The sequence below is a fragment of the Salmo salar genome, chromosome ssa25 (genome assembly GCF_905237065.1).
Source record: "Salmo salar chromosome ssa25, Ssal_v3.1, whole genome shotgun sequence".
Classification (NCBI taxonomy): domain Eukaryota; kingdom Metazoa; phylum Chordata; class Actinopteri; order Salmoniformes; family Salmonidae; genus Salmo; species Salmo salar.
Window position 1 is genome coordinate 52,423,621 of NC_059466.1, and position 26,512 is coordinate 52,450,132.

The window sequence follows — 26,512 nt, forward strand, 5'->3', positions numbered from 1 at the left end:
GTTCCTCAGTCTTCCCGCTCTTTCATTCAAACCCAACCCCCCCTTTTCTTTGTGTAACCAGTCGCCATATCGGTGTCATCCACTAGGGACTTTTTCCTTTATGACATAATTAGTCATCAATGTATGATCCATCCTGTGTAGATGTAATTCTGTGTGATTATTTAGGTATTTAGTAAATAAATAATTAAACCAAATTTTGTATTGCTTGATTCAACTTGTTAGCCAGGGTTTGTGAAGATAACCAAGAATTCTACGATGTTCAGATGAGACTGAATAAGGTGACGATTAAATATTGACTGCTATTGATATAAAAGATTACTAGGTCTTTAAGAGTTTATTCGGAAGAGAACAGCTCTATAAACATTCTTCCGTGGTGCCCCGACTTTCTAGTTAATTACATTTACATGATTAGTTTAAATCAGGTAATATTAATTACAGAGAATTGATTTGATAAAATAGCATGTCATATCACCACTTAATCCATAGTAAAGACACAACTGTTGTGAGGTCTGGGGTCCGCTCACCAACCAAGAATTCATAAAATGAGACAAAACACCCAATTGAGACTCTGCATGCAGAATTCTGCAAAAATACACTTGGTCTCCCGAGTGGCGCAGCGGTCTAAGGCACTGCATCTCAGTGCTAGAGGCGTCACTACAGACACCCTGGTTCGATTCCAGGCTGTATCACAACCGGCCGTGATTGGGAGTCCCCATAGGGCGGCGCACAATTGGCCCAGCGTCGTCCGGGTTTGGCCGGTGAAGGCCGTCATTGTAAATAAGAATTTGTTCTTAATGGACTTGCCTAGTTAAAAAAAGGTTAAATAAAAAAATATATAAATGCTTTGTATACAACACAAAACCCCCAAACCATCCATGCAGAATTAGAACTGTATCCACTACAGAGCCGTTAAATTCTACAACCACCTAAAAAGGAATCGATTCCAACATTCCACCACTGAGCCCTCAACTACTCAGAGACGAACCTGGAGAAGAGTCCCCTCGGCCAGCTGGTTCTGGGGCTCTGTTCACAAACCTTCCATAACGAAGCCATCACCTACAGAGAGATGAACCTAAGGAAGAGTCCCCTCGGCCAGCTGGATCTGGGGCTCTGTTCATAAACAGACCCCACAGAGCCCCAGGACAGCAACACAATTAGACCCAAACGAATTATTAAAAAGTAAAAACTACTTGACACTGGAAAGAATCAACCAAAAAAACCAGAGCAAATTGTAACGGTATCTGGCCAGAAAACAGAGAGGACACAGCGGCAGAATACCTGACCACTGTGACTGAACCAAAACTGAAGGAAAGCTTTGACTATGTACAGACTCAGTGAGCATAGCCTTGCTATTGAGAGAGGACGCCGTATGACCATATTAGAGAAGCATATTTCCCACAGACCTACAATGAATTTGAACACAAATCAAACATTGATAAAGTCCCATATCTGTTAGGTGAAATACCGCAGTGTGCCGTCACAGCAGCAAGATTTATGGCCCGTTACCATGAAAACAGGGCAACCAGTGGAGCATAAACAACATTGTATATACCACAAATATGTATCTGTTTATTTATCTTCCAGTACTATTCCTACTACGACTATTTGCACATTGCTAAAACACATAGCTGATAACACTTGAAATGTCTATAATTTATTTAATTTTTTTAACATTTTTGAGCGCAATATTTACTGTTAAATGCAAATCGTTTTTTTGTTGATGTTTCGTCTTTTCACTTTTGTTATGTAACACGTTTCCCATGCCGATAAAGCCCTTTGGATTGAATTAAGAGGAGAGAGGACGAGAGGAGTCTGCAACTGAGATCATCCGTGTGTGTGTGTGTGTGTGTGTGTGTGTATAATGCGAGAGGAATGTCCATAGACTGTGTAATATAACATGACAGATTTGATCATACATCGCCCGATTTTACTTTATTCTGCGGCCAAATATCTCGCAAAGGCGGACAACAGAATCAAACTAACTAGACGTGATTAATAAAGCTCTGGCGGAAATGATCTGGTTACTGTTATCTATCAGTGGAGAGGTCAAACCCACTGCTGGTATCAACTACACGGTCCATTCACAAATACTTTGTATTGGACTCGCTACCCACGCCAACGTGGAAGCAATGCTGACATACACACGTTATCGGTAGCACACCTAACTAACATACTGCAATTATTAGCCAAGAGTAGTCTTATATATATATATATATATATATATATATATATATATATATATAAAAATACATGAACAGAACAAACAAGCAGGCTGGTGTGGTAAACGAGCCTGGTCTAAACAGTGCGGCTGTCTCCGGTAAACCGGGTAGTTTGCCATTCGCTGAGTTTTGAAGCAGCGCACATAACCGACAGTTGTTCTGATAAATCATATTCTTATTTTTTTTTTTTACCTGCACACAGTTGCTTTCGCAGTATTCCGCAACTCTTTCGAGATTGATAAAACTATCCAGTAACGCTCTCCGACCTGCTGGAGGAATTATTTCTTCCAAAAGCATTTGTAGCTCCGCCATTTTTTTACATGATTTAGTATAATCACTGATGAGGTTCTGGTCCACAAGATCTCACGGCTTGACCAATTTCACTTCAGATACTAACGCTTATCCAAACGTTTTTAGAAGCACCCTGAGTTGCTCTTCTTCTTCTTTGGAGTTTAACGGCGCTTGGCATCCAATACGGTCCATGATCGCCTCCAGCTGGACTAGAATATAAATATATAATACTTTGTGATAGTATACTGTAGGTAGGGGTAAAGGATAGATAATAGACAGTAACAGCAGTATACTGTAGGTAGGGATAAAGGATAGATAATAGACAGTAACAGCAGTATACTGTAGGTAGGGGTAAAGGATAGATAATAGACAGTAACAGCAGTATACTGTAGGTAGGGGTAAAGGATAGATAATAGACAGTAACATCAGTATACTGTAGGTAGGGGTAAAGGATAGATAATAGACAGTAACAGCAGTATACTGTAGGTAGGGGTAAAGGATAGATAATAGACAGTAACAGCAGTATACTGTAGGTAGGGGTAAAGGATAGATAATAGACAGTAACAGCAGTATACTGTAGGTAGGGGTAAAGGATAGATAATAGACAGTAACAGCAGTATACTGTAGGTAGGGGTAAAGGATAGATAATAGACAGTAACAGCAGTATACTGTAGGTAGGGGTAAAGGATAGATAATAGACAGTATACTGTAGGTAGGGGTAAAGGATAGATAATAGACAGTAACAGCAGTATACTGTAGGTAGGGGTAAAGGATAGATAATAGACAGTAACATCAGTATACTGTAGGTAGGGGTAAAGGATAGATAATAGACAGTAACAGCAGTATACTGTAGGTAGGGGTAAAGGATAGATAGTAGACAGTAACAGCAGTATACTGTAGGTAGGGGTAAAGGATAGATAATAGACAGTAACAGCAGTATACTGTAGGTAGGGGTAAAGGATAGATAATAGACAGTAACAGCAGTATACTGTAGGTAGGGGTAAAGGATAGATAATAGACAGTAACATCAGTATACTGTAGGTAGGGGTAAAGGATAGATAATAGACAGTAACAGCAGTATACTGTAGGTAGGGGTAAAGGATAGATAGTAGACAGTAACAGCAGTATACTGTAGGTAGGGGTAAAGGATAGATAATAGACAGTAACAGCAGTAGGTAGGGGTAAAGGATAGATAATAGACAGTAACAGCAGTATACTGTAGCTGGGGTAAATGATAGATAATAGAGAGTAGCAGCAGTATACTGTAGGTAGGGGTACAGGATAGATAATAGACAGTATACTATAGGTAGGGGCAAAGGATAGATAATAGACAGTAGCAGCAGTATACTGTAGGTAGGGGTACAGGATAGATAATAGACAGTATACTGTAGGTAGGGGTAAAGGATAGATAATAGACAGTATACTGTAGGTAGGGGTAAAGGATAGGTAATAGACAGTAACAGCAGTATACTGTAGGTAGGGGTAAAGGATAGATAATAGACAGTAACAGCAGTATACTGTAGGTAGGGGTAAAGGATAGGTAATAGACAGTAACAGCAGTATACTGTAGGTAGGGGTAAAGGATAGATAATAGACAGTATACTATAGGTAGGGGTAAAGGATAGATAATAGACAGTAGCAGCAGTATACTGTAGGTAGGGGTACAGGATAGATAATAGACAGTATACTGTAGGTAGGGGTAAAGGATAGATAATAGACAGTATACTGTAGGTAGGGGTACAGGATAGATAATAGACAGTAACAGCAGTATACTGTAGGTAGGGGTATTTTTCTCCAGTAAAGACAATAACGATTCTCCGTCTTAAATGTTATCATTTATTTACGTATTAGGGTACCTAAGGTTTGATTTTAAATGTTGTTTGACTTGTTTGGAAAATTTTATTAGTAATATTTGGGATTCATTTTGTATGCTGGTGCTTGGTGCTTGCCTACGGAGCTGTGAGGGGAACGGCACCTCCGTACCTTCAGGCTCTGATCAGGCCCTACACCCAAACAAGGGCACTGCGTTCATCCACCTCTGGCCTGCTCGCCTCCCTACCTCTGAGGAAGCACAGTTCCCGCTCAGCCCAGTCAAAACTGTTCGCTGCTCTGGCACCCCAATGGTGGAACAAGCTCCCTCACGACGCCAGGACAGCGGAGTCAATCACCACCTTCCGGAGACACCTGAAACCCCACCTCTTTAAGGAATACCTGGGATAGGATAAAGTAATCCTTCTAACCCCCCCCCTTAAAAGATTTAGATGCACTATTGTAAAGTGGTTGTTCCACTGGATATTATAAGGTGAATACACCTTATGCTCTGGATAAGAGCGTCTGCTAAATGACTTAAATGTAAATGTAATGCCTTTTGATGGAGGGAAACTGGGTGGATTATTGACTGAAGCGTGCCAGCTAAACTGAGTTTTTATGGATATAAAGAAGGACATTATCGAACAAAAGGACCATTTGTGATGTATCTGGGACCTTTTGGAGTGCCAACAGAAGAAGATCATCAAAGATAAGGCATTTATTATATCGCTATTCCTGACTTTCGTGGCACACCTGCCTGGTTGAAATATGTTTTTCATGCTTTTGTATGCGGGGCGCTGTCCTCAGATAATCGCATGGTGTGCTTTCACCGTAAAACCTTTTTGAAATATGACACAGTGGCTGGATTAACAAGAAGTTAAGCTTTATTTTTGACGTATTACACTTGTGATTTTATGAAAGTTAAATATTTATAATTCTGTAGTTTGAATTTCGCTCTCTGCAATTTCCCCGGATGTTGGCCAGGTGGGACGTTACCTTTACCCATAAGTTTTAAGCATCAGCTGTTAGAGCAGCTTACCGATCGTTGCACCTGTACAACCATCTGTAAATAGCCCACCCAACTACCTCAACCCCATGTTGTTATTTTTTTCCCCCCCTTGGCACCCCAGTATCTCTACTTGCACATTCATCTTCTGCACATCTTTCACTCCAGTGTTTAATTGCTAAATTGTAATTACTTCGCCACTATGGCTTATTAATTGCCTTACCACCCTAATCTTACTAGATTTGCACGCACTGTATATAGACCTTTCTATTGTGTTATTGACTGTACGTTTGTTTATCCCATGTGTGTTGTTTGTGTCACACTGCTTTGCTTTATCTTGACCAGGTCGCAGTTGTAGATGAGAACTTGTTCTCAACTGGCCTACCTGGTTAAATAAAGGTGAAATAAAAATACATAAAAATAGCTGGGGAGGCCTGTCTAGCTGGGGAGGCCTGTCTAGCTGGGGAGGCCTGTCTAGCTGGGGAGGCCTGTCTAGCTGGAGAGGCCTGTCTAGCTGGAGAGGCCTGTATAGCTGGGGAGGCCTGTCTAGCTGGAGAGGCCTGTCTAGCTGGGGAGGCCTGTCTAGCTGGGGAGGCCTGTATAGCTGTGGAGGCCTGTCTAGCTGGGGAGGTCTGTCTAGCTGGGGAGGCCTGTCTAGCTGGGGAGGCCTGTATAGCTGTGGAGGCCTGTCTAGCTGGGGAGGCCTGTCTAGCTGGGGAGGCCTGTCTAGCTGGGGAGGCCTGTCTAGCTGGAGAGGCCTGTCTAGCTGGAGAGGCCTGTATAGCTGTGGAGGCCTGTCTAGCTGGAGAGGCCTGTCTAGCTGGAGAGGCCTGCATAGCTGGGGAGGCCTGTCTAGCTGGGGAGGCCTGTCTAGCTGGGGAGGCCTGTCTAGCTGGAGAGGCCTGTCTAGCTGGAGAGGCCTGCATAGCTGTGGATGCCTGTCTAGCTGGCTATATTCAGGTTGAAACATGTATGGCTGAATGTCACCATGTAGCTAATAGATGCTCCATCATTGAATTCGTGTTGATGAGAGGAATCACTTGAAGCCATTGCGTCTGGTCTGTTCTTTCAGTTTTGCCCAAAGGATTGTTGTAACAGGCTGACTACACCGCTCGCGTCGAAATGCGTGAGCGTTGCAAAATACATTTAGAAATCTATATTACTCAATTATTGCACCCACACTGCTCGCGCGCGCCAAATTAGCCATCGGCGTTGCCAAGTGCTAAAATAGAAGTCAGTTCTATTTGTGATCACGTCCAATGGCGTGATCGAACAAAGACAACCGTATCAACACCCACACAAACTCATAGTGTCAGTATAAAACAGAGCCTTGGAGAAATGCCACAAAGCAGTACTATAGGTGTACACCCCCATCAATACACCAGAAGCTGTCATAGGGTGTATTGTTCAGCGCTGTAAGCCCTGACCTGACTCCCTCCTGGGAAAATATGTGTGAAATAGATATCATTTTGTCATTTGAAAAAAAGTGCCCATCACACAATTAGTTAGAAACTTTACATACTGTCACGTCCTTACCCTAGTAAGATGTCATTTTCTATATTAGAGGGCGTGACAGGGGGGTGTTTTGGGGTTTTCTATGTTTTCTATTTCTATGTTTAAGTTCTAGTTGTTCTATTTCTATGTTGGGGTTGTTTGGGTTGATCTCCAATTGGAGGCAGCTGGTCCTCGTTACCTCTGATTGGAGCTCATATTTAAGTAGGGGATTTTTCTTCCTGGGTTTTGGTGGGTTATTATATTTTGAGTAGTGTTTGTTTCTCTCTGCGTCACAGTTTGTTGTTTTGTCAATTTTGTTATTTATGCATTGCAAAGTTTCACGGATTTAATAAAATGTGGAACTACAACCACGCTGCACTTTGGTCCGATCCTTTCGACAGCCGTGACAAACACAAATTATTTTCAAGTTTATTTTTAAGGCATTTTTCTGTTTTAATAAAATACATCATTTGAAGAACAAACATAATTGTGGAAATTCATATTTGGCAACAAAATATTTTAATCTCAAGAGAAGACAGGTTAAATGTTAAATAAGGTTTATTGTTCTCTTACTTAGGCGATTGGCTACTCCATGTGCTGGAGACGAACCACTGTTCCAAAAAAAATTATCACATTTCGCAACACGAATTGCGAAATAAATGGAATGTACACAAGGAGTGTCTGAAACAGGATCTACATCGTAGCTGTATATAAAAAGAGGCAGATCAAACTCCAGAATCGACACAGATTCCTGAATACGGAGAGAAATGAATCCTGCTGTGTTTCTGTTGGTTTCCCTGTGCTGCTGCTGCTGCTGCTGTCTGTCTGCGGCTCAAGAAGAGATCAAAAAGACTGAAAGTGAAGATAGAAAATGCCAGACATCAGAAGGCTCATGCTACCCTGACTTGTGCAAGCTGCTGAAAGACTTTGGTGTCATGGAGGAGAAACTGCGAACCACGGTGGAAAAACTGGGAGTCATGGAAACCCAGCTCAAAGTTAACGAGAATCAACTTGAGGAAGTGAAAAATAAGGAGAGAATGAAGGTGATCTTTTCGGCTGCCCTTGGCGGGAATGGGCACATCGGGCCAATCCACCACGACACAACCCTGATCTTCAAAAATGTCATCACTAACATCGGCAGTGCCTACAATCCAAGTACAGGGGTATTTGCTGCCCCTGTCGCAGGGGGTCTACTACTTCAATTTCTTCTACCATGCCGGAGGAAATGAGGTTAAATACATTTCCTTGTTCAAGAATGGACAGAGGATGGTCACTTCCTCTGATCACAAATCTAGCGGCGATGGAGCTGACAACGGGGCTAATGCAGTCACTCTACAGCTGGAGGTGGGGGACCAGATCTTCATACGCCTAATGGCTAACACTCACGTGTGGGACTCTGAAAACCACACGATCTTCAATGGGTTCCTGCTCAAACAAGTGTGATGAAATACATTGGTAGCGCTGTCCTCTACTTTCTAACTTTGGTAATATTATTATTATTATTATTGTGAACAGCTAATCTTTCTCACATACTGTAACTCCTGTATCCTAATTCATAATGTAATCTATATATCCATCATTAATGTATTCAACATAGCCATCTTATTCATCATTATCTAGTCTATATGTATTCAGGTTGACATTGTTGGTAAAATACATTGGTAGGCTAGCGCTATCCTGTACTTTGTAGGTTGAGTGACAGCATCTCCTATCTTCTTTTGGTTTCTGACGTGATTACTGTGTGTTGATGTTGTTACACACTCTTGGTCGACACCAAGACAAATCACCGTTGTTGAAAAGCAATAAAGACTTTAAAGGAAAGGATTTCTGCCTGATTCCAGTTTTTAACCAGTTGTTAACACACTGAAACTACATTTCAGGCTCTCTAAACTATAAATACAAAAATCCCAAAACAGTTTGGTAATTTCCCCCCCCAAAAAAACCCCACAGATGTCAATCTGCAATCCTGCATTACAGTTTACAGTCAGCAAGCAGTTTAGCAGTTACACTGGCAAAATGAAACACAGCAATCAAAATCATGTACTCTTCTGCTCAAAATGAAACTGCGTACAAATGAGACACACCTACACATCAAATTAATCTAACTTAGCGACAAACGAGATCACGCTAATGTGACATATTCAAAACACTACTATTTCAGTTTAACGACTAAGATTTTGTTGTTATACTGTATTTTTGTTTGTGTGTGTAACTTAAACAAGACAGGAACACAAATGCACAAATGTAAGTTTTATATTTCAATATGACTCAGTAGATGTCAAACAGCCATACTGTAAGCACACAAACTGTAAAAAATGCAAACATACAAGTAAATATAATTTGCATATTCAAATGAAGAAAAATATGCCTATTTTGTACTACTGCACTGTACGTTAGATCAATTGAACAGAATAGATAAAGAAACTGTCAAAATACAGTCAAATCAACATCATAAGTCAAGAAGGAAAAAAAAGACTCAATTGAAAAACAAAAATCAGTCATGTCTGTTTTGGTCCGGCCACAGATTTTCATCAACATCACAGTCGATATCCTTCTTGGCCAGAGAGCAGGGAGAAATATCTTCTAGCATGACTCATCCACCCCTGACAGGCCTCCTCCATTGCCTGGAGAAGGGCCACACGTTCATGGGGTTTGCGATCACAGCGCTTCCGCCGTGCTGAAAACAACTCCTCAATGGGGTTGAGAAAATGGGGAATATGGTGGGAGATAGAGAATAGTAAATCTGGGATGGTCATGGAACCTGTTGCGGACTTGAGCAGCCCGATGGAAACTCACATCTGGTTGGGGAGGCCTGTCTAGCTGGGGAGGCCTGTCTAGCTGGGGAGGCCAGTCTAGCTGGGGAGGCCTGTCTAGCTGGGGAGGCCTGTCTAGCTGGGGAGGCCTGTCTAGCTGGGAGGCCTGTCTAGCTGGGGAGGCCTATGTAGCTGGGGAGGCCTGTCTAGCTGGGGAGGCCTGTCTGGCTGGGGAGGCCTGTCTAGCTGGGGAGGCCTGTCTAGCTGGGGAGGCCTGTCTAGCTGGGGAGGCCTGTGTAGCTGGGGAGGCCTATGTAGCTGGGGGAGGCCTGTCTAGCTGGGGAGGCCTGTCTGGCTGGCGAGGCCAGTCTAGCTGGGGAGGCCTGTCTAGCTGGGGAGGCCTGTCTAGCTGGGGAGGCCTATGTAGCTGGGGAGGCCTGTCTAGCTGGGGGAGGCCTGTCTAGCTGGGGAGGCCTGTCTAGCTGGAGAGGCCTGTCTAGCTGGGGAGGCCTGTCTAGCTGGGGAGGCCTGTCTAGCTGGGGAGGCCTGTCTAGCTGGGGAGGCCTGTCTAGCTGGGGAGGCCTGTCTAGCTGGGGAGGCCTGTCTAGCTGGGGAGGCCTGTCTAGCTGGGGAGGCCTGTCTAGCTGGGGAGGCCAGTCTAGCTGGGGAGGCCTGTGTAGCTGGGGAGGCCTATGTAGCTGGGGAGGCCTGTCTAGCTGGGGAGGCCTGTCTAGCTGGGGAGGCCTGTCTGGCTGGGGAGGCCTGTCTGGCTGGGGAGGCCTGTCTGGCTGGGGAGGCCTGTCTAGCTGGGGAGGCCTGTCTAGCTGGGGAGGCCTGTCTAGCTGGGGAGGCCTGTCTAGCTGGGGAGGCCTGTCTAGCTGGGGAGGCCTGTCTAGCTGGGGAGGCCTGTCTAGCTGGGGAGGCCTGTCTAGCTGGGGAGGCCTGTCTAGCTGGGGAGGCCTGTCTGGCTGGGGAGGCCTGTCTGGCTGGGGAGGCCTGTCTAGCTGGGGAGGCCTGTCTAGCTGGGGAGGCCTGTCTAGCTGGGGAGGCCTGTCTAGCTGGGGAGGCCAGTCTAGCTGGGGAGGCCTGTCTAGCTGGGGAGGCCTGTCTGGCTGGGGAGGCCTGTCTAGCTGGGGAGGCCTGTCTAGCTGGGGAGGCCTGTCTAGCTGGGGAGGCCTGTCTGGTTGGGGAGGCCTGTCTAGCTGGGGGAGGCCTGTCTAGCTGGGGAGGCCTGTCTAGATGGGGAGGCCTGTCTAGCTGGGGAGGCCTGTGTAGCTGGGGAGGCCTGTGTAGCTGGGGAGGCCTGTCTAGCTGGGGAGGCCTGTCTAGATGGGGAGGCCTGTCTGGTTGGGGAGGCCTGTCTGGCTGGGGAGGCCTGTCTAGCTGGGGAGGCCTGTCTAGCTGGGGAGGCCTGTCTAGCTGGGGAGGCCTGTCTAGCTGGGGAGGCCTGTCTAGATGGGGAGGCCTGTCTAGCTGGGGAGGCCTGTCTAGCTGGGGAGGCCTGTCTGGCTGGGGAGGCCTGTCTGGCTGGGGAGGCCTATCTAGCTGGGGAGGCCTGTCTAGCTGGGGAGGCCTGTCTAGCTGGGGAGGCCTGTCTAGCTGGGGAGGCCTGTCTGGCTGGGGAGGCCTGTCTAGCTGGGGAGGCCTGTCTGGTTGGGGAGGCCTGTCTAGCTGGGGAGGCCTGTCTGGCTGGGGAGGCCTGTCTAGCTGGGGAGGCCTGTCTAGCTGGGGAGGCCTGTCTGGCTGGGGAGGCCTGTCTGGTTGGGGAGGCCTGTCTAGCTGGGGAGGCCTGTCTAGCTGGGGAGGCCTGTCTGGCTGGGGAGGCCTGTCTAGCTGGGGAGGCCTGTCTAGCTGGGGAGGCCTGTCTAGCTGGGGAGGCCTGTCTAGCTGGGGAGGCCTGTCTGGCTGGGGAGGCCTGTCTAGCTGGGGAGGCCTGTCTGGCTGGGGAGGCCTGTCTAGCTGGGGAGGCCTGTCTAGATGGGGAGGCCTGTCTGGCTGGGGAGGCCTGTCTAGCTGGGGAGGCCTGTCTAGCTGGGGAGGCCTGTCTAGCTGGCTAAGTATTCAGGTTGAAACATGTATGGCTGAATGTCACCATGTAGCTACTAGATGCTCCATCATTGAATTCAAGTTGATGAGAGGAATCACTTGAAGCCACTGCGCCTGGTCTGTTCTTTCAGTTTTGCCCAAAGGATTGTTGTAACAGGCTGACTACACACGGTCGCCTTGAAATGCGGTGATGCGCTGCAAAATACATTTAGAAATCTATATTACTCAATTATTGCACCCAAGCTCCGCTCGAAATTAGCCATCGGGCGCTGCCAAGTGCTAAAATAGAAGCCAGCTCTATTTGTGATCGAGCCCAATGGCGTGATCGAACAAAGACAACCGTACAACACCCACACAAACTCATAGTGTCAGTATAAAACAGAGCCTTGGAGAAATGCCACAAAGCAGTACTATAGGTGTACACACCCCATCAATACACCAGAAGCTGTCATAGGGTGTATTGTTCAGCGCTGTAAGCCCTGACCTGACTCCTCCTGGGAAAATATGTGTGAAATAGATATCATTTTGTCATTTGAAAAAAAGTGCCCATCACACAATTAGTTAGAAACTTTACATACTGTCGCTTTACCCTAGTAAGATGTCATTTTCTATATTAGAGGGCGTGACAGGGGGTGTTTTGGGGTTTTCTAAGTGTTTTCTATTTCTATGTTTAAGTTCTAGTTGTTCTATTTCTATGTTGGGGTTAGTTTGGGTTGATCTCCAATTGGAGTGCAGCTGGACCTCGTTACTTCTGATTGGAGCTCAGTATTATAAGTAGGGGTTTTTCTTCCTGGGTTTTGGTGGGTTATTATATTTTGAGTAGTGCTTGTTTCTCTCTGTCGCCACAGTTTGTTGTTTTGTCAATTTTGTTATTTATGCATTGCAAAGTTTCAATGGATTTAATAAAATGTGGAACTACAACCACGCTGCACTTTGGTCCGATCCTTTCGACAGCCGTGACAAACCAAATTATTTTCAAGTTTATTTTTAAGGCATTTTTCTGTTTTAATAAAATACATAATTTGGAAGAACAAACATAATTGTGGAAATTCATATTTGGCAACAAAATATTTTAATCCCAAGAGAAGACAGGTTAAATGTTAAATAAGGTTTATTGTTCTCATTTACTTAAGGCGATTGGCTACTTCATGTGCTGGAGACGCAACCACTGTTCCAGTTATCAATTCGCAACCACGAATTGTGTAAATAAATGGAATGTACACAAGGAGTGTCGCAAACAGGATCTACATCGTAGCTGTATATAAAAAGACGCAGATCAAACTCCAGAATCGACACAGATTCCTGAATACGGAGAGAAATGAATCTGCTGTGTTTCTGTTGGTTTCCCTGTGCTGCTGCTGCTGCTGCTGTCTGTCTGCGGCTCAAGAAGAGATCAAAAAGACTGAAAGTGAAGATAGAAAATGCCAGACATCAGAAGGCTCATGCTACCCTGACTTGTGCAAGCTGCTGAAAGACTTTGGTGTCATGGGAGGAGAAACTCGAAACCACGGTGGGAAAACTGGGGAGTCATGGAAACCCAGCCCAAAGTTAACGAGAATCAACTTGAGGAAGTGAAGAACAAGGAGAGAATGAAGGTGATCTTTTTCGGTGCCCTTGGGGGGAATGGGCACATCGGGCCAATCCACCACGACACAACCCTGATCTCAAAAATTCACTAACATCGGCAGTGCCTACAATCCAAGCAGTACAGGGGTATTATGGCTGCCTGTCGCAGGGGTCTACTACTTCAACTCCTTCTACCAGGCCGGAGGAAATGAGGTTAAATACATTTCCTTGTTCAAGAATGGACAGAGGATGGTCACTTCCTCTGATCACAAATCTAGCGGCGAAGGAGCTGACAACGGGGCTAATGCAGTCACTCTACAGCTGGAGGCGGGGGACCAGATCTTCGCACGCCTAATGCAGCTAACACTCACGTGTGGGACTCTGAAAACCACACGATCTTCAATGGGATTCCTGCTCAAACAAGTGTGATGAACCACATTGGTAGCGCTGTCCCCTACTTCTCTAACTTTGGTAATATTATTATTATTATTATTGTGCAACAGCCAATCTTTCTCACACACTGTAACTCCTGTATCCTAATTCATAATGTAATCTATATATCCATCATTAATGTATTCAACATAGCCATCTTATTCATCATTATCTAGTCTATATGTATTCAGGTTGACATTGTTGGTAAAATACATTGGTAGGCTAGCGCTATCCTGTACTTTGTAGGTTGAGTGACAGCATCTCCTATCTTCTTTGGTTTCGACGTGATTACTGCGTGTTGATGTTGTTACACACTCTTGGTCGATACCAAGACAAATCACCGTTGTTGAAAAGCAATAAAGACTTTAAAGGAAAGGATTTCTGCCTGATTCCAGTTTTTAACCAGTTGTTAACACACTGAAACTACATTTCAGGCTCTCTAAACTATAAATACAAAAATCCCAAAACAGTTTGGTAATTTCCCCCCCCAAAAAACCCCACAGATGTCAATCTGCAATCCTGCATTACAGTTTACAGTCAGCAAGCAGTTTAGCAGTTACACTGGCAAAATGAAACACAGCAATCAAAATCATGTACTCTTCTGCTCAAAATGAAACTGCGTACAAATGAGACACACCTACACATCAAATTAATCTAACTTAGCGACAAACGAGATCACGCTAATGTGACATATTCAAAACAATACTATTTCAGTTTAACGACTAAGATTTTGTTGTTATACTGTATTTTTGTTTGTGTGTGTAACTTAAACAAGACAGGAACACAAATGCACAAATGTAAGTTTTATATTTCAATATGACTCAATAGATGTCAAACAGCCATACTGTAAGCACACAAACTGTAAAAAATGCAAACATACAAGTAAATATAATTTGCATATTCAAATGAAGAAAAATATGCCTATTTTGTACTACTGCACTGTACGTTAGATCAATTGAACAGAATAGATAAAGAAACTGTCAAAATACAGTCAAATCAACATCATAAGTCAAGAAGGAAAAAAAAGACTCAATTGAAAAACAAAAATCAGTCATGTCTGTTTTGGTCCGGCCACAGATTTTCATCAACATCACAGTCGATATCCTTCTTGGCCAGAGAGCAGGGAGAAATATCTTCTAGCATGACTCATCCACCCCTGACAGGCCTCCTGCATTGCCTGGAGAAGGGCCACACGTTCATGGGGTTTGCGATCACAGCGCTTCCGCCGTGCTGAAAACAACTCCTCAATGGGGTTGAGAAAATGGGGAATATGGTGGGAGATAGAGAATAGTAAATCTGGGATGGTCATGGAACCTGTTGCGGACTTGAGCAGCCCGATGGAAACTCACATCTGGTTGGGGAGGCCTGTCTAGCTGGGGAGGCCTGTCTAGCTGGGGAGGCCTGTCTAGCTGGGGAGGCCTGTCTGGTTGGGGAGGCCTGTCTAGCTGGGGAGGCCTGTCTAGCTGGGGAGGCCTGTCTAGCTGGGGAGGACTGTCTAGCTGGGGAGGCCTGTCTAGCCGGGGAGGCCTGTCTAGCTGGGGGAGGCCTGTCTAGCTGGGGAGGCCTGTCTAGCTGGGGAGGCCTGTCTGGTTGGGGAGGCCAGTCTAGCTGGGGAGGCCTGTCTAGCTGGGGGAGGCCTGTCTAGCTGGGGAGGCCTGTCTGGTTGGGGAGGCCTGTCTAGCTGGGGAGGCCTGTCTGGTTGGGGAGGCCTGTCTAGATGGGGAGGCCTGTCTGGTTGGGGAGGCCTGTCTAGCTGGGGAGGCCTGTCTGGTTGGGGAGGCCTGTCTAGCTGGGGAGGCCTGTCTAGCTGGGGAGGCCTGTCTAGCTGGGGAGGCCTGTCTAGCTGGGGAGGCCTGTCTAGCTGGGGAGGCCTGTCTAGCTGGGGAGGCCTGTCTAGCTGGGGAGGCCTGTCTGGTTGGGGAGGCCGGTCTAGCTGGGGAGGCCTGTCTGGTTGGGGGAGGCCTGTCTAGATGGGGAGGCCTGTCTGGTTGGGGAGGCCTGTCTAGCTGGGGAGGCCTGTCTGGTTGGGGAGGCCTGTCTAGCTGGGGAGGCCAGTCTAGCTGGGGAGGCCTGTCTAGCTGGGGAGGCCTGTCTGGTTGGGGAGGCCTGTCTAGCTGGGGAGGCCTGTCTGGTTGGGGAGGCCTGTCTAGCTGGGGAGGCCTGTCTAGCTGGGGAGGCCTGTCTGGTTGGGGAGGCCTGTCTAGCTGGGGAGGCCTGTCTAGCTGGGGAGGCCTGTCTGGTTGGGGAGGCCTGTCTGGTTGGGGAGGCCTGTCTAGCTGGGGGAGGCCTGTCTAGCTGGGGAGGTCTGTGTAGCTGGGGAGGCCTGTAGCTGGGGGAGGCCTGTCTAGGTGGGGAGGCCTGTCTAGATGGGGAGGCCAGTCTAGCTGGGGGAGGCCCGTCTAGCTGGGGAGGCCTGTCTAGCTGGGGAGGCCTGTCTGGTTGGGGAGGCCTGTCTGGTTGGGGAGGCCTGTCTAGCTGGGGAGGCCTGTCTAGCTGGGGAGGCCTGTCTAGCTGGGGAGGCCTGTCTGGTTGGGGAGGCCAGTCTAGCTGGGGAGGCCTGTCTAGCTGGGGAGGCCTGTCTAGACGGGGAGGCCTGTCTGGCTGGGGAGGCCTGTCTAGCTGGGGAGGCCTGTCTAGCTGGGGAGGCCTGTCTAGCTGGGGAGGCCTATGTAGCTGGGGAGGCCTATGTAGCTGGGGAGGCCTGTCTAGCTGGGGAGGCCTGTCAGGTTGGGGAGGCCTGTCTAGCTGGGGAGGCCTGTCTAGCTGGGGAGGCCTGTCAGGTTGGGGAGGCCTGTCTAGCTGGGGAGGCCTGTCTAGCTGGGGAGGCCTGACTAGCTGGGGAGGCCAGTCTAGCTGGGGAGGCCTATGTAGCTGGGGAGGCCTATGTAGCTGGGGAGGCCTGTCTAGCTGGGGAGGCCTGGCTGGTTGGGGAGGCCTGTCTAGCTGGGGAGGCCTGGCTGGCTGGGGAGGCCTGTCTAGCTGGGGAGGCCTGTCTAGCTGGGGAGGCCTGTCTAGCTGGGGAGGCCTGTCTAGCTGGGGAGGCCTGTCTGGTTGGGGAGGTCTATGTAGCTGGGGAGGCCTGTCTTCTTGCGGAGGCCTGTCTAGATGGGGAGGCCTGTCTAGATGGGGAGGCCTGTCTGGATGGGGAGGCCTGTCTAGCTGGAGAGGCCTGCATAGCTGTGGATGCCTGTCTAGCTGGCTATATTCAGGTTGAAACATGTATGGCTGAATGTCACCATGTAGCTAATAGATGCTCCATCATTGAATTCGTGTTGATGAGAGGAATCACTTGAAGCCATTGCGTCTGGTCTGTTCTTTCAGTTTTGCCCAAAGGATTGTTGTAACAGGCTGACTACACCGCTCGCGTCGAAATGCGTGAGCGTTGCAAAATACATTTAGAAATCTATATTACTCAATTATTGCACCCACACTGCTCGCGCTCAAATTAGCCATCGGGCGTTGCCAAGTGCTAAAATAGAAGTCAGTTCTATTTGTGATCACGTCCAATGGCGTGATCGAACAAAGACAACCGTATCAACACCCACACAAACTCATAGTGTCAGTATAAAACAGAGCCTTGGAGAAATGCCACAAAGCAGTACTATAGGTGTACACCCCCATCAATACACCAGAAGCTGTCATAGGGTGTATTGTTCAGCGCTGTAAGCCCTGACCTGACTCCCTCCTGGGAAAATATGTGTGAAATAGATATCATTTTGTCATTTGAAAAAAAAGTGCCCATCACACAATTAGTTAGAAACTTTACATACTGTCACGTCCTTACCCTAGTAAGATGTCATTTTCTATATTAGAGGGCGTGACAGGGGGTGTTTTGGGGTTTTCTATGTTTTCTATTTCTATGTTTAAGTTCTAGTTGTTCTATTTCTATGTTGGGGTTGTTTGGGTTGATCTCCAATTGGAGGCAGCTGGTCCTCGTTACCTCTGATTGGAGCTCATATTTAAGTAGGGGTTTTTCTTCCTGGGTTTTGGTGGGTTATTATATTTTGAGTAGTGTTTGTTTCTCTCTGCGTCACAGTTTGTTGTTTTGTCAATTTTGTTATTTATGCATTGCAAAGTTTCACGGATTTAATAAAATGTGGAACTACAACCACGCTGCACTTTGGTCCGATCCTTTCGACAGCCGGGACAAACACAAATTATTTTCAAGTTTATTTTTAAGGCATTTTTCTGTTTTAATAAAATACATAATTTGAAGAACAAACATAATTGTGGAAATTCATATTTGGCAACAAAATATTTTAATCTCAAGAGAAGACAGGTTAAATGTTAAATAAGGTTTATTGTTCTCTTACTTAGGCGATTGGCTACTCCATGTGCTGGAGACGAACCACTGTTCCAAAAAAATTATCACATTTCGCAACACGAATTGCGGAAATAAATGGAATGTACACAAGGAGTGTCTGAAACAGGATCTACATCGTAGCTGTATATAAAAAGAGGCAGATCAAACTCCAGAATCGACACAGATTCCTGAATACGGAGAGAAATGAATCCTGCTGTGTTTCTGTTGGTTTCCCCTGTGCTGCTGCTGCTGCTGCTGTCTGTCTGCGGCTCAAGAAGAGATCAAAAAGACTGAAAGTGAAGATAGAAAATGCCAGACATCAGAAGGCTCATGCTACCCTGACTTGTGCAAGCTGCTGAAAGACTTTGGTGTCATGGAGGAGAAACTACCGAACCACGGTGGAAAAACTGGGAGTCATGGAAACCCAGCTCAAAGTTAACGAGAATCAACTTGAGGAACTGAAAAATAAGGAGAGAATGAAGGTGATCTTTTCGGCTGCCCTTGGCGGGAATGGGCACATCGGGCCAATCCACCACGACACAACCCTGATCTTCAAAAATGTCATCACTAACATCGGCAGTGCCTACAATCCAAGTACAGGGGTATTTGCTGCCCCTGTCGCAGGGGTCTACTACTTCAATTTCTTCTACCATGCCGGAGGAAATGAGGTTAAATACATTTCCTTGTTCAAGAATGGACAGAGGATGGTCACTTCCTCTGATCACAAATCTAGCGGCGATGGAGCTGACAACGGGGCTAATGCAGTCACTCTACAGCTGGAGGTGGGGACCAGATCTTCATACGCCTAATGGCTAACACTCACGTGTGGGACTCTGAAAACCACACGATCTTCAATGGGTTCCTGCTCAAACAAGTGTGATGAAATACATTGGTAGCGCTGTCCTCTACTTTCTAACTTTGGTAATATTATTATTATTATTATTGTGAACAGCTAATCTTTCTCACATACTGTAACTCCTGTATCCTAATTCATAATGTAATCTATATATCCATCATTAATGTATTCAACATAGCCATCTTATTCATCATTATCTAGTCTATATGTATTCAGGTTGACATTGTTGGTAAAATACATTGGTAGGCTAGCGCTATCCTGTACTTTGTAGGTTGAGTGACAGCATCTCCTATCTTCTTTTGGTTTCTGACGTGATTACTGTGTGTTGATGTTGTTACACACTCTTGGTCGACACCAAGACAAATCACCGTTGTTGAAAAGCAATAAAGACTTTAAAGGAAAGGATTTCTGCCTGATTCCAGTTTTTAACCAGTTGTTAACACACTGAAACTACATTTCAGGCTCTCTAAACTATAAATACAAAATCCCAAAACAGTTTGGTAATTTCCCCCCCAAAAAAACCCCACAGATGTCAATCTGCAATCCTGCATTACAGTTTACAGTCAGCAAGCAGTTTAGCAGTTACACTGGCAAAATGAAACACAGCAATCAAAATCATGTACTCTTCTGCTCAAAAATGAAACTGCGTACAAATGAGACACACCTACACATCAAATTAATCTAACTTAGCGACAAACGAGATCACGCTAATGTGACATATTCAAAACACTACTATTTCAGTTTAACGACTAAGATTTTGTTGTTATACTGTATTTTTGTTTGTGTGTGTAACTTAAACAAGACAGGAACACAAATGCACAAATGTAAGTTTTATATTTCAATATGACTCAGTAGATGTCAAACAGCCATACTGTAAGCACACAAACTGTAAAAAATGCAAACATACAAGTAAATATAATTTGCATATTCAAATGAAGAAAAATATGCCTATTTTGTACTACTGCACTGTACGTTAGATCAATTGAACAGAATAGATAAAGAAACTGTCAAAATACAGTCAAATCAACATCATAAGTCAAGAAGGAAAAAAAAGACTCAATTGAAAAACAAAAATCAGTCATGTCTGTTTTGGTCCGGCCACAGATTTTCATCAACATCACAGTCGATATCCTTCTTGGCCAGAGAGCAGGGAGAAATATCTTCTAGCATGACTCATCCACCCCTGACAGGCCTCCTCCATTGCCTGGAGAAGGGCCACACGTTCATGGGGTTTGCGATCACAGCGCTTCCGCCGTGCTGAAAACAACTCCTCAATGGGGTTGAGAAAATGGGGAATATGGTGGGAGATAGAGAATAGTAAATCTGGGATGGTCATGGAACCTGTTGCGGACTTGAGCAGCCCGATGGAAACTCACATCTGGTTGGGGAGGCCTGTCTAGCTGGGGAGGCCTGTCTAGCTGGGGAGGGTCTATGTAGCTGGGGAGGCCTATGTAGCTGGGGAGGCCTGTCTAGATGGGGAGGCCTGTCTAGATGGGGAGGCCTGTCTAGATGGGGAGGGCTGTCTAGCTGGGGAGGCCAGTCTAGCTGGCGAGACCAGTCTAGCTGGGGAGGCCTGTCTAGCTGGGGAGGCCTGTCTAGCTGGGGAGGCCTGTCTGGTTGGGGAGGCCAGTCTAGCTGGGGAGGCCTGTCTAGCTGGGGAGGCCTGTCTGGTTGGGGAGGCCAGTCTAGCTGGGGAGGCCTGTCTAGCTGGGGAGGCCTATGTAGCTGGGGAGGCCTATGTAGCTGGGGAGGTCTGTCTAGCTGGGGAGGCCTGTCAGGTTGGGGAGGCCTGTCTAGCTGGGGAGGCCTGTCTAGCTGGGGAGGCCTGTCTAGCTGGGGAGGCCTGTCTGGCTGGGGAGGCCTGTCTAGCTGGGGAGGCCTGTCTAGCTGGGGAGGCCTGTCTAGCTGGGGAGGCCTGTCTAGCTGGGGAGGCCAGTCTAGCTGGGGAGGCCTATGTAGCTGGGGAGGCCTGTCTAGCTGGGGGAGGCCTGTCTGGTTGGGGAGGCCTGTCTGGTTGGGGAGGCCAGTCTAGCTGGGGAGGCCTGTCTAGCTGGGGAGGCCTGTCTAGCTGGGGAGGCCTGTCTAGCTGGGGAGGCCTGGCTGGCTGGGGAGGCCTGTCTAGCTGGGGAGGCCAGCTGGGGAGGCCTATGTAGCTGGGGAGGCCTATGTAGCTGGGGAGGCCTGTCTAGCTGGGGAGGCCTGTCTAGCTGGGGAGGCCTGTCTAGATGGGGGAGGCCTGTCTAGCTGGGGAGGCCTGGCTGGCTGGGGAGGCCTGTCTAGCTGGGGAGACCTGTCTAGCTGGGGAGGCCTGTCTGGTTGGGGGAGGCCTGTCTAGCTGGGGAGGCCTGTCAAGCTGGGGAGGTCTATGTAGCTGGGGAGGCCTATGTAGCTGGGGAGGCCTGTCTAGATGGGGAGGCCTGTCTAGATGGGGGAGGCCTGTCTAGCTGGCGAGGCCAGTCTAGCTGGGGAGGCCTGTCTAGCTGGGGAGGCCTGTCTAGCTGGGGAGGCCAGTCTAGCTGGGGGAGGCCTATGTAGCTGGGGGAGGCCTATGTAGCTGGGGAGGCCTGTCTAGCTGGGGAGGCCTGTCTAGCTGGGGAGGCCTGTCTAGCTGGGGAGGCCTGTCTGGTTGGGGAGGCCTGTCTGGTTGGGGAGGCCTGTCTAGCTGGGGAGGCCTGTCTAGCTGGGGAGGCCTGTCTGGTTGGGGAGGCCTGTCTGTTTGGGGAGGCCTGTCTGGTTGGGGAGGCCTGTCTGGTTGGGGAGGCCAGTCTAGCTGGGGAGGCCAGTCTAGCTGGGGAGGCCTGTCTAGCTGGGGAGGCCTGTCTGGTTGGGGAGGCCTGTCTAGCTGGGGAGGCCTGTCTAGCTGGGGAGGCCTGTCTGGTTGGGGAGGCCTGTCTGGTTGGGGAGGCCTGTCTAGCTGGGGAGGCCTGTCTAGCTGGGGAGGCCTGTCTAGGTGGGGAGGCCTTGTCTAGATGGGGAGGCCTGTCTGGCTGGGGAGGCCTGTCTAGATGGGGAGGCCTGTCTGGCTGGGGAGGCCTGTCTAGATGGGGAGGCCTGTCTAGCTGGGGAGGCCTGTCTGGTTGGGGAGGCCTGTCTAGCTGGGGAGGCCTGTCTAGCTGGGGAGGCCTGTCTGGTTGGGGAGGCCTGTCTAGCTGGAGAGGCCTGTCTAGCTGGGGAGGCTTGTCTGGTTGGGGAGGCCTGTCTAGCTGGGGAGGCCTGTCTGGTTGGGGAGGCCTGTCTCAGCTGGGGAGGCCTGTCTAGCTGGAGAGGCCTGTCTAGCTGGGGGAGGCCTGTCTAGCTGGGGAGGTCTATGTAGCTGGGGAGGCCTATATAGCTGGGGAGGCCTGTCTAGATGGGGAGGCCTGTCTAGATGGGGAGGCCTGTCTAGCTGGGGGAGGCCTGTCTAGCTGGCGAGGCCAGTCTAGCTGGCGAGACCAGTCTAGCTGGGGAGGCCAGTCTAGCTGGGGAGGCCTATGTAGCTGGGGAGGCCTGTCTAGCTGGGGAGGCCTGTCTAGATGGGGAGGCCTGTCTAGCTGGGGAGGCCTGTCTAGCTGGCGAGGCCAGTCTAGCTGGCGAGGCCAGTCTAGCTGGGGAGGCCTGTCTAGCTGGGGAGGCCTGTCTAGCTGGGGAGGCCAGTCTAGCTGGGGAGGCCTATGTAGCTGGGGAGGCCTATGTAGCTGGGGAGGCCTGTCTAGCTGGGGAGGCCTGTCTCAGCTGGGGAGGCCTGTCTAGCTGGGGAGGACCTGTCTAGCTGGGGAGGCCTGTCTGGTTGGGGAGGCCTGTCTAGCTGGGGAGGCCTGTCTGGTTGGGGAGGCCTGTCTAGCTGGGGAGACCTGTCTAGCTGGGGAGGCCTGTGTAGCTGGGGAGGCCTGTCTAGCTGGGGAGGCCTGTCTAGCTGGGGGAGGCCTGTCTAGCTGGGGAAGCCTGTCTAGCTGGGGAGGTCTATGTAGCTGGGGAGGCCTATGTAGCTGGGGAGGCCTGTCTAGATGGGGGAGGCCTGTCTAGCTGGGGGAGGCCTGTCTAGCTGGGGAGGCCTGTCTAGCTGGGGAGGCCTGTCTGGTTGGGGAGGCCTGTCTAGCTGGAGAGGCCTGTCTAGCTGGGGGAGGCCTGTCTAGCTGGAGAGGCCTGTCTAGCTGGGGAGGCCTGTCTGGTTGGGGAGGCCTGTCTAGCTGGGGAGGCCTGTCTGGTTGGGGAGGCCTGTCTAGCTGGGGAGGCCTGTCTAGCTGGAGAGGCCTGTCTAGCTGGGGAGGCCTGTCTAGCTGGGGAGGCCTGTCTAGCTGGGGAGGCCTGTCTAGCTGTGGAGGCCTGTATAGCTGGGGAGGCCTGTATTCTTGCGGAGGCCTGTCTAGATGGGGAGGCCTGTCTAGATGGGGAGGCCTGTCTGGATGGGGAGGCCTGTCTGGCTGGAGAGGCCTGTCTAGCTGGGGAGGCCTGTCTGGTTGGGGAGGCCTGTCTGGTTGGGGAGGCCTGTCTAGCTGGGGAGGCCTGTATAGCTGGGGAGGCCTGTCTAGCTGTGGAGGCCTGTCTAGCTGGGGAGGCCTGTCTTGTTGGGGAGGCCTGTCGGGCTGTGGAGGCCTGTCTAGCTGGGGAGGCCTGTCTAGCTGGGGAGGCCTGTCTTCTTGGGGAGGCCTGTCTAGATGGGGAGGCCTGTCTAGATGGGGAGGCCTGTCTGGTTGGGGGAGGCCTGTCTTCTTGGGGAGGCCTGTCTAGCTGGGGAGGCCTGTCTGGCTGGGGAGGCCTGTCTGCTTGGGGAGGCCTGTCTAGCTGGAGAGGCCTGTCTAGCTGGGGAGGCCTGTCTGGTTGGGGAGGCCTGTCTAGCTGGGGAGGCCTGTCTGGTTGGGGAGGCCTGTCTGGTTGGGGAGGCCAGTCTAGCTGGGGAGGCCTGTCTAGCTGGGGAGGCCTGTCTAGCTGGGGAGGCCTGTCTAGCTGGGGAGGCCTGTCTAGATGGGGAGGCCTGTCTGGTTGGAGAGGCCTGTGTAGCTGGGGGAGGCCTGTCTAGCTGGGGAGGCCTGTCTGGTTGGGGAGGCCTGTCTAGCTGGGGAGGCCTGGCTGGCTGGGGAGGCCTGTCTAGCTGGGGAGGCCTGTCTAGCTGGGGAGGCCTGTCTGGCTGGGGAGGCCTGTCTGGTTGGGGAGGCCTGTCTAGCTGGGGAGGCATGTCTAGCTGGGGAGGTCTATGTAGCTGGGGAGGCCTATGTAGCTGGGGAGGCCTGTCTAGATGGGGAGGCCTGTCTAGATGGGGAGGCGTGTCTAGCTGGGGGAGGCCTGTCTAGCTGGCGAGGCCAGTCTAGCTGGCGAGGCCTGTCTAGCTGGGGAGGCCTGTCTAGCTGGGGAGGCCTGTCTAGCTGGGGAGGCCAGTCTAGCTGGGGAGGCCTATGTAGCTGGGGGAGGCCTATGTAGCTGGGGAGGCCTGTCTAGCTGGGGAGGCCTGTCTAGCTGGGGAGGCCTGTCTAGCTGGGGAGGCCTGTCTAGCTGGGGAGGCCTATGTAGCTGGGGAGGCCTGTCTAGATGGGGAGGCCTGTCTAGCTGGGGAGGCCTGTCTAGCTGGGGAGGCCTGTCTAGCTGGGGAGGCCTGTCTCGTTGGGGAGGCCTGTCTAGCTGGAGAGGCCTGTCTAGCTGGGGAGGCCTGTCTAGCTGGAGAGGCCTGTCTAGCTGGGGAGGCCTGTCTGGTTGGGGGAGGCCTGTCTAGCTGGGGAGGCCTGTCTGGTTGGGGAGGCCTGTCTAGCTGGAGAGGCCTGTCTAGCTGGAGAGGCCTGTCTAGCTGGGGAGGCCTGTCTAGCTGGGGAGGCCTGTCTGGATGGGGGAGGCCCGTCTGGTTGGGGGGAGGCCTGTCTAGCTGGGGAGGCCTGTCTAGCTGCGGAGGCCTGTATAGCTGGGGAGGCCTGTCTTGTTGGGGAGGCCTGTCGGGCTGTGGAGGCCTGTCTAGCTGGGGAGGCCAGTATAGCTGGGGAGGCCTGTATTCCTGCGGAGGCCTGTCTAGATGGGGAGGCCTGTCTAGATGGGGAGGCCTGTCTGGATGGGGAGGCCTGTCTAGCTGGAGAGGCCTGTCTAGCTGGAGAGGCCTGTCTAGCTGGAGAGGCCTGTCTAGCTGGAGAGGCCTGTCTAGCTGGGGAGGCCTGTCTAGCTTGGGAGGCCTGTCTGGTTGGGGAGGCCTGTCTGGTTGGGGAGGCCTGTCTAGCTGGGGAGGCCTGTCTAGCTAGGGAGGCCTGTATAGCTGGGGAGGCCTGTCTTGTTGGGGAGGCCTGTCGGGCTGTGGAGGCCTGTCTAGCTGGGGGAGGCCTGTCTAGCTGGGGAGGCCTGTCTTCTTGGGGAGGCCTGTCTAGCTGGGGGAGGCCTGTCTGGCTGGGGAGGCCTGTCTAGCTGGGGAGGCCTGTCTGGCTGGGGGAGGCCTGTCTTCTTGGGGAGGCCTGTCTTCTTGGGGAGGCCTGTCTAGCTGGGGAGGCCTGTCTGGTTGGGGAGGCCTGTCTAGCTGGGGAGGCCTGTCTGGTTGGGGAGGCCTGTCTGGTTGGGGAGGCCAGTCTAGCTGGGGAGGCCTGTCTAGCTGGGGAGGCCTGTCTAGATGGGGGAGGCCTGTCTGGTTGGGGAGGCCTGTCTAGCTGGGGAGGCCTGTCTAGCTGGGGAGGCCTGTCTGGTTGGGGAGGCCTGTCTGGTTGGGGAGGCCTGTCTAGCTGGGGGAGGCCTGTCTAGCTGGGGAGGTCTATGTAGCTGGGGAGGCCTATCTGGGGAGGCCTGTCTAGATGGGGAGGCCTGTCTAGATGGGGAGGCCTGTCTAGCTGGGGAGGCCTGTCTAGCTGGCGAGGCCAGTCTAGCTGGCGAGACCAGTCTAACTGGGGAGGCCAGTCTAGCTGGGGAGGCCTATGTAGCTGGGGAGGCCTGTCTAGCTGGGGAGGCCTGTCTAGCTGGGGAGGCCTGGCTGGCTGGGGAGGCCTGTCTAGCTGGGGAGGCCTGTCTAGCTGGGGAGGCCTGTCTGGCTGGGGAGGCCTGTCTAGCTGGGGAGGCCTGTCTAGCTGGGGAGGTCTATGTAGCTGGGGAGGCCTCATGTAGCTGGGGAGGCCTGTCTAGATGGGGAGGCCTGTCTAGATGGGGAGGCCTGTCTAGCTGGCGAGGCCAGCTAGCTGGGAGGCCTGTCTAGCTGGGGAGGCCTGTCTAACTGGGGAGGCCAGTCTAGCTGGGGAGGCCTATGTAGCTGGGGAGGCCTATGTAGCTGGGGAGACCTGTCTAGCTGGGGAGGCCTGTCTAGCTGGGGAGGCCTGTCTAGCTGGGGAGGCCTGTCTAGCTGGGGAGGCCTGTCTGGTTGGGGAGGCCGGTCTAACTGGGGAGGCCTGTCTAGCTGGGGAGGCCTGTCTGGTTGGGGGAGGCCTGTCTTAGCTGGGGAGGCCTGGCTGACTGGGGAGGCCTGTCTAGCTGGGGAGGCCTGTCTAGCTGGGGAGGCCTGTCTAGCTGGGGAGGCCTGTCTAGCTGGGGAGGCCTGTCTGGCTGGGGAGGCCTGTCTAGCTGGCGAGGCCTGTCTAGCTGGGGAGGCCTGTCTGGTTGGGGAGGCCTGTCTGGCTGGGGAGGCCTGTCTAGCTGGGGAGGCCTGTCTAGCTGGGGGAGGCCTGTCTGGTTGGGGAGGCCTGTCTAGCTGGGGAGGCCTGTCTGGCTGGGGAGGCCTGTGCTAGCCTGGGGAGGCCTGTCTAGCTGGGGAGGCCTGTCTGCTGGGGAGGCCTGTCTAGCTGGAGCCTGTGGCTGGGGAGGCCTGTCTAC

General features: G+C 50.6%; 1 protein-coding gene and 3 pseudogenes across 2 annotated transcripts in view; 3 read left to right on the plus strand and 1 right to left on the minus strand.

Annotated features, from left to right (window-relative positions):
- LOC106593801 (abl interactor 2) overlaps positions 1-2,658 on the minus strand; it is a 39,257-nt gene extending 36,599 nt beyond the window's left edge. Inside the window, 1 exon segment of the mRNA XM_045707653.1 lies at positions 2,412-2,658. Within this exon segment, the coding sequence (XP_045563609.1) occupies positions 2,412-2,531 (120 nt within the window). The 5' untranslated portion in view covers positions 2,532-2,658.
- Positions 2,659-7,492: 4,834 nt separating this feature from the next.
- Positions 7,493-8,643, plus strand: LOC106586941 (complement C1q subcomponent subunit B-like; annotated as a pseudogene). Its single transcript, XR_006761992.1, has one exon. The product of XR_006761992.1 is annotated as a complement C1q subcomponent subunit B-like (transcript).
- A 4,190-nt stretch (positions 8,644-12,833) lies between these two features.
- LOC123730506 (uncharacterized) lies at positions 12,834-13,613 on the plus strand (annotated as a pseudogene).
- Positions 13,614-18,048: 4,435 nt separating this feature from the next.
- On the plus strand, positions 18,049-19,180 carry LOC123730541 (complement C1q subcomponent subunit B-like; annotated as a pseudogene).
- Positions 19,181-26,512: the final 7,332 nt, after the last annotated feature.